The sequence below is a fragment of the Mandrillus leucophaeus genome, unplaced genomic scaffold, assembly GCF_000951045.1.
Source record: "Mandrillus leucophaeus isolate KB7577 unplaced genomic scaffold, Mleu.le_1.0 Scaffold3, whole genome shotgun sequence".
Lineage (NCBI taxonomy): Eukaryota > Metazoa > Chordata > Mammalia > Primates > Cercopithecidae > Mandrillus > Mandrillus leucophaeus.
In genome coordinates this window covers 11,548,433-11,556,089 of record NW_012103142.1, presented here as the reverse complement: position 1 = coordinate 11,556,089, position 7,657 = coordinate 11,548,433, and the positions used below count along the sequence as shown (strand labels likewise).

Below are 7,657 nucleotides of genomic sequence, written 5' to 3'. Positions count from 1 at the left end.
ATTCTCCTGCCTCAGCCTCCTGAGTAGCTGGGACTACAGGCGCCCGCCACCTTGCCCAGATAATTTTTTGTATTTTTAGTAGAGATGGGGTTTTCACTGTGTTAGCCAGGATGGTCCCAATTTTCTGACCTCGTGATCCGCCCGCCTCGGCCTCTCAAAGTGCTGGGATTACAGGCTTGAGCCACCGCGCCTGGCCTATTGCCATAATTTCTATTGGGCTGGGTTCTGGATGAGCCCAGGCTCTCCTTTAGGCCCTCCTCCTGCTCTCCTCTTCACTCACCACTATTTCTTCTTCAAAGACCTTTTCACCTTCATTCACCTTCTGCAGCTCAGTGTGTTCATATTCGTATGATGGGTCCCCCATGAAGCGGCCCTTCACCACAGACGACTGTGCCACCATCTCCTCTGTGGCAGGGGGCAAGAGGCTCCACTCTGTGCAGTTCAGGCTGCCAACAATATTCACATCACTCCTGGATTCAAACTCCCCTGCTCACCCACTATTCCTATTACTTTCCCTTCTCTCTAGTGGGTTAGGGCCAGGAAAAGCTGTTGAAATGGCCACCTTTCCTCCCAATGCTGTCATGAGACCATCAGAAGCCCCAAGTGCTGACTGGGCATGGTGACTCATGCCTGTAATCCCAGCACTTTGGGAGGCTGAGGTGAGCGGATCACTTGAGGTCAGGACTTCAAGACCAGCCTGGCCAACATGGTGAAACCCCGTCTCTTCTAAAAATACAAAAATTAGTGGGGCATGGTGGCACATGCCTGTAGTCCCAGCTACTGAGGAGGCTGAGGCAGAAGAATCGCTTGAACCAGGGAGGCGGACGTTGCAGTGAACCAAGATTTCCCCAGCCTGGGTGACAGAGTGAGACTCCGTCTCAAAAAAAGAAAAAAGAAGCCCCAAGTGCCAATGGTGAGCACACCCCTCATATGTGATAAGCAGATTCAATTTCATTCATTCCATGTATGCTGAAATTAAATGAGCCTCTTCCTAGGTATCCAGACTATGAAATTCCAGATGAGTTTCTGGTAGCTGAACTTTCCTCAGTTGTGTGGACCCATGTTTTGGTGGGCCCTAAATTCATGCTCAGCCTGCCTACTGAGTCAACAGCACAACCATTTCGTCCCATTTCTCAGAAATGCCTAGCCTATGCTCAAGGACTTCTCCTTTGAGCCCTTCGGGAGCACTCACCAGGCCCACCCAGTCCCTTCTTTCTCACTTCCTGCTGCTGGGAGAGGAGGTCCTTCCCACTCCTCTCAAATATACCCTGGGCCTAGGTCCCCAGTCTGGCCTCTGCTCATCTTCCTGCCCTTCACTCTCCACCAGTTCCCCCTCAACATAAAAACTGCTCAGCTGGCCAGGCACGGTGGCTCATGCTTGTACTCCCAGTACTTTGGGAGGCTGAAGTGGGCAGATCACTCAAGACCAGCCTGGCCAACATGGTGAAACCCTGTCTCTACTAAAAATACAAAAAAATTAGCCAGGCCTGGTGGCAGGTGCCTGTAATCCCAGCTATTCGGGAGGCCAAGGCAAGAGAATCGCTCAAACCCAGGAGGCAGAGGTTGCAGTGAGCCGAGATCATGCCATTGCAATTTGGCCTGGGCAGCAAGAGCAAAACTCCGTCTCAAAAAAACAAAAAAAAAACAAAAACAAAACAAAAAAACTACTCAGCCTATTAAAACAGCAGCCCCCCCCAAATCCATGTCCTTCTAGAAAATGCTGTTCCTGTCCTTCCCTCCCTCTTTCCCAACTCTCAACAATAATCTGAGAACAACAATTGCCCTGTAGGGGCCTTTCCTCCCCATCCTTTTCACTCTTCAGCCCACTATGCCATGATTTCTGCCCCCACCACTTCAAGAAACTGCTTGGGAGAAGGCCATCCATGACACCTAACAGCCAACAAATGCATCTCCATCCAGTTCTATTTCCTCTGACATCTTCCTTCCTCCTTCTCCAGGGTCTTAAGTATTTCCAGGGACCTATTCTCACTCTTCTTTTCTTTTTGCAGTCTTACCCACCTGCCTTCCAGAGTCCCAGCTACTACCTAGTCCGTATCCAGAATCCAACCACTTCCAAAGCTCCCACCCTGGCCCAAGCCACCATTCCCTACTGTCTAGATATTACCATAGACTCCTAACTAGTCTTCCTGCCTCCACATCTATTCCGCCTTTGGACTAGTCCCCACCCAACTGTTCACACCTAAGCCGTCATGTCACTCCTCTGCGGAACCTTCCAATGGCTTCCCATTAAGCCAAGCCTTACAATGCCCCACAAGGCCCTGCGTGATTGTTTCCTACCCCTCACCTCTCTGAATCTTGTGTCCTACAACACTCCCCTCACTCATTCTTCTCTAGCCACACTAGTCTCCACTGGGTTCCACAAACACACTAAGCACAAGGGCATTTGCACTTGCCTAGAATTCTCTTCCCGCGGATATTTAAGTAGTTCACTCTCTCAGTCACTTCAGGTATCTTGTCAAATGTGACCTTATCAAAGAGGCTATCCCTGACCAAACTATTTAAAATAGTACCCCATCCTGTATTCGCTTTGTGTGTGTGTGTGTGTGTGTGTGTGTGTGTGACGGAGTTTCACTCTTGTTGCCCAGGCTGGAGTGCAATGGTGTAATCTCAGCTCACTGCAACCTCTGCCTCCCAGGTTCAAGCGATTCTCCTGCCTCAACCTCCCAAGTAGCTGGGACTACAGGCTTGCAACACCACGCCCAACTAATTTTGTATTTTTAGTGGAGACAGGGTTTCTCCATGTTGGTCAGGCTGGTCTCAAACTCCCGACCTCAGGCAATCCGCCTGCCTCGGCCTCCCAAAGTGCTGGGATTACAGGCACGAGCCACTGCACCTGGCCCATCCTGTATTATCTATCCCCCTTAGCTTTTAACATCATCTGATATGTAACAGATGTGTGTGTTTAGCTATTGTCTATCTTTCCTTCCCTGTCCCCTAAACACACACTACAATGTAAGCTCCATAAAGACAAGGATTTCATTTACCACTGAGCTCCTGGTGCCTAAATCAATGCCTCACACATGACAGCACACAGTAGGTGCTCAGCAAATGCTCATAGAATAAAATGAAATGAATCCCAAATCTCTATCTTCAGTTCAACTTTTTCTTCTGTATTCCACATCTGTACTTTAATATACTTTCTTAACACCTTGTAACTCAGGTACCTCACACCAAATTCACTATGTCTTCCCTAGTCCTGCCCCTGAATTCTCTCCTACTGAGTGGTATTAGTACTTAATTTACTCAGCTGCCTAAGCTAGGAGGGGTCAGCCTTGACCTCTTCTTTATAACAATCCTTATTCAATTTCACATGTCCTGACAATTCTAGTACTTAAATCTTTCCAACCCATCCCCTCCTCTGCATTCCCTGGGCTACGTCTTCCTTTCAGGCCTCATTCATACGGACACTACAATGGACTCCTAACCACAGTGCTCACCACACTTTCAGGCCATTCTGCCCACTCTGATCTGAGCAGGCTCTTCTTGCAAGCCCCTCAGTAGCTCCCCATGTTCTATAAACAAAGTTCCATATCCTTTTGCCTCTAGAACCAGTTCTACACAACATCATACTACTGTTCTCCCAAACACTCTGAGCCCTCCCCAGCCAACAAGTTTGTCTAACTGTTCCCTAAATAAATAAGCCATGCCGGCCTATTTATTTATTTAGAGACAGGGTCTCTCTCTGTCACCCAGGCTGGAGTGCAGTGGCATGATGACGGCTCACTGCAACCTCCGCCTCGCGAGTTCAAGCAGTTCTGCCTCAGCCTCCCGAGTAGCTGGGACTACACGCGCCCGCCACTACACCAGGTTAATTTTTCGTATTTTCAGTAGAGACGGGTTTCACTGTGTTAGCCAGGATGGTCTCAGTCTTCTGACCTCGTGATCCTCCCGCCTCGGCCTCCCAAAGTGCTGGGATTACAGGCGTGAGCCACCACGCCCTGCCTTTTTTTTTTTTTTTTTTTTTTAACGGATGAGGTCTTGCTATATTGCCCAGGCTGACCGAATAGACTGCTTTATAAGGTAGTAAGCTCCCCTTTAGTCAAAAAGAGGCTGGCTGGGCGTGGTGGCTCACGCCTGTAATTCCAGCACTTTGGGAGGCCAATGTGGGTGGATTACTTGAGGCCAGGAGTTCAAGACCAGCCTAACCAACATAGTGAAACCCTGTCTCTACTAAAATTACGAAAATAAGAATAAATAAATAAATAAATAAATAAGTAACCGGGTGTAGTGGCGCGTGCCCGTAATCCCAGCTACTCGGGAGGCTGAGGCAGGAGAATCGCTTGAATCCGGGAAGCGGAGGGGGCAGTGAACCAAGATGGCGACACTGCAAACCAGTCTGGGTGATACAGCGAGACTCTGTCTCGAAACAAAAATAAATAAATAGTCTGGATGGTCCTGTATGGTAGTGACCAGGAAGTATGGTAGTGACCAGGGAATTTTCCCCAGCTCTCTCCCCATTCCGCATTCGTTCTCTACTTCCAAAAGCGCCTCCAGCTGCAGAGCAGACACCTCCATCAAAGAGCACCACCCACTCCCTCGGGCGTCTGACCCTCCTCCAAACTGAGCCAGCCTGGTTTCTTCTCCAGGTCCGCATTTTCCAGAAACCTTCCCACTGCTTCACCTGCGTTCTTGGCCCTGCCTCTCTTATAAACCCATCTGCATCTAAGTTTCTCTTGGCCTCCTCAGGCGGAGAACACGCTCTCGCAGGGCCCCGCCCTCCGGGACCTACCCCGTTCATTGCCCCGCCCCCTCAGGCTCCGCCCTAGCCTCAGATTCCGCGACTTCCCCAACCCTGCCTTTTCCCTCAACCACCTCTTGACCGTCCCCAGGCCCGCCCCACCAGGCCCTAGGCCCTTCCCAATTCCACTCATCTCAGATCCCGCCCACATCTCCCTTGGCTCCATGGGCTCTGCCCCTTTCAATTGCTACGACCCGCCCACCCCGCCCTGCCTCTAGGTAGCCACCCTCTGGGGTCCGGCGGCGGCCCCGCCCCGGGGGCCTCCTCACCTGTAGAGCGTCTTGCGCGGTGCGAGCTGGTCCTCACTCAGGCCCTGCGCGATGTAGTAATCGGCGACGAGGCCAAGGATGCGGCCCCAGAAGAGAACCCGATCGTAGCGGTAGTCGCGCTTAACCAGCATAAGAGACGTGAGCAGCGAGGCCCGACGGTCCGGGCTGAGGCCCTGCCCACTGCCGGACGCCAGCTCCAGAGACAGCAGGAGGCTGTCGGCGTCCATCAGGCCAGCGTCTCTGCTCAACGCCCGTCGAGTTGCTAGGAGAAGCTGCCTCCATGGAGACCTGAAGCTCCGCCCTTCCGCCTAGCAGTACGCTGGTTTCCACCCACCCCACCGCCTACCGCCCAGCCCTCCTCCCCACGGAGGCCTAGGCAAACATCAGCCCCCTCCCTCTTCCTTTCCAGAGTTTGGGACGGATGTCTTCAGTTGTCACGGCCACAGCATGGCTTCCCCTACTGTTAGGCTACAGTGTGGGGTTGGAGATCCTAACCCAGCCTTTTTCCATAGATATTTGGCCCTCCCTGAGCCCTTTCACATAGTCGACAGTCTTCACCGTATATGCACCTGGGTTCTGGAAAGAAAACAATACAAAACCCCAACACTGACACTAACTGTACTATTTCACCCGTCATGTCACTTCTTGACCTCAGAATGATCTGTGAAGAAAATAATTTGAGATGTCTCTTGGCTCTAATTAAGATTCTGTCATCGCCACTACCTCCACCCTCACCCCACCCCAAGCCAGGTCTTACAGATTGAGGTCCATCCATTCTCTTCCATCTTCACCAGCTGTCTTCTTTATCTACCCTTTCCATAGAAATATTCTAAGTGACAAATGAAAATCTAGGCAATGGGGCAATCTCATCAACTACCACCTTTCTCATCAACTACCAACTACCACTAACTGTTGTTTTTAGATCCAAATGGTAGCAAGAGATGAAAGGCCAGAACCTCACTGCAGCTGGAGCTTCATTCCCTGGGCTAGACTACTTCTCCACATTCACTTCTTGAATCCCCAGGCAGGGACAAACATAAACAGGTTCCTCAGCAAGCTTGTTGCCACAGGAGATGGACTTTATTGTTAATGTTGCTAATTTGATATTTTCATTTCTGGATTCCTTTGAAGAGCACTCAGGAAATCAGAATGACCTGAGCCTCAGCTGATAAATAAATGTCTAAATTACCCAGATAATTACTTTTTTGATTGTCTGGGCATCGTTGGTTTTTGGGGATTGAGACAGGGTCTCACTTTGTCACCCAGGTGGGAGTGTAGTGATGTGTGATGTCAGCTCACTGTAGCCTCAACCTCCTGGGTTCAAGTGATCTTCCTACCTCAGCCCCCCAGGTAGCCGGGACTACAGGTGCGTGCCACCACACCCAATATTTTTTGTATCTTTAGTAGAGATGGCGTTTTGCCATGTTGGCCAGGCTGGTGTTGAACTCCTGAGCTCAAGTGATCCGCCCACCTCAGCCTCCCAAAGTACTGGGATTACAGGCATAAACCACCACGCCCAGCCTTAGGCATTGCTTATGAAGGAAGGCATTGTTTTGAGATCAGCCTGACCAACATGGTGAAACCCCGTCTCTACTGAAAATACAAAACTTAGCCAGGCATAGTGGCGCACAGCTGTAATCCCAGTTACTCGGGAAGCTGGGGCAGGAGAATCGCTGGAACTGGGGAGGCAGAGACTGCAGTGAGCCAAGATCATGCTACTGCACTGCAGCCTGGGCAACGGAGCGAGCCTGTCTCAAAAAATACAACTCACTAAATAAATAAAATTAGTATTTGAGGGAGTTGATTTGGCTTAATGTGTTATCTCAAAACGATTTATGGCTCCCTGGTTTACAACTACCCCCACTCCCTTTAGGCAGACCCCTCAGCCTTTCCTTTCCCTGAGCAGGAGATATAGCTCAATCTCTCTTCTATAATAGCAGTAGACAGAAAAAGTCAAAATTCTGGCTGGTAGAATATGCTTCAAGTGGTCATAGCACAGAAAAGAGCCCAGGCATTTTGCTTTCATTGATTCCATATTTACTCAGCACCTATTGCAGGTTCCATGGCAGACACCAGAATCTGAAGCCAGAGAGGAAAATCTTACAGCTTCCTGATGCTAATACCTTTGGCAAGGCAAATCTTGGCTAAATATTTCAGAGTAAAACCACATAGGATGTGCAGTACTGTAGGCGAATCCAAGTTTCGCCACTTAGGCAAACTGCTCAATCTCCCCTGGCCCTATCTATAAAATGGGGACAATAATTCATGTACTGCAGAGTTGTTAGGGTTAGATAATGTAAGTGCTTAAAATAGTACATATACTTTTAAAAAAAGAGTGTATTTTAGGAGTACATATATGTATCTTATACTATGTACATACGTGTGAGTATATGTATACCTTTTTTTGTGTGTGTGAGATGGAGTTTCACTCTGTAACCCAGGCTGGAGTGCAGTGGCATGATCTCAGCTCACTGTAACCTCCACCTCCTGGGTTCAAGCGATTCTCCTGCCTCAGCCTCCCAAGTAGTTGGGATTACAAGTGCCCACGACCACGCCTGGCTAATTTTTTTTCTTTTTTTGAGACAGGGTCTCACTCTGTTACCCAGGCTGGAGTGCAGTGGCGTGATCT

The 7,657-nt window shown here is 49.7% G+C and overlaps 1 protein-coding gene across 2 annotated transcripts in view; it reads right to left on the bottom strand.

Annotated features, from left to right (window-relative positions):
• RSPH9 (radial spoke head 9 homolog (Chlamydomonas)) overlaps window positions 1-5,318 on the bottom strand; it is a 37,720-nt gene extending 32,402 nt beyond the window's left edge. Inside the window, exons 1-2 of one of the 2 annotated variants that reach the window (XM_011986803.1) lie at window positions 5,029-5,318; window positions 281-446 (exon numbers count right to left, since the gene is read on the bottom strand). In XM_011986803.1, coding sequence (XP_011842193.1) covers window positions 281-446; window positions 5,029-5,255 — 393 coding nt within the window. In that variant the 5' untranslated portion in view covers window positions 5,256-5,318. The remainder of the gene's footprint in view (window positions 1-280; window positions 447-5,028) is intronic. The other variant, XM_011986802.1, reaches the window with a different exon arrangement.
• Window positions 5,319-7,657: the final 2,339 nt, after the last annotated feature.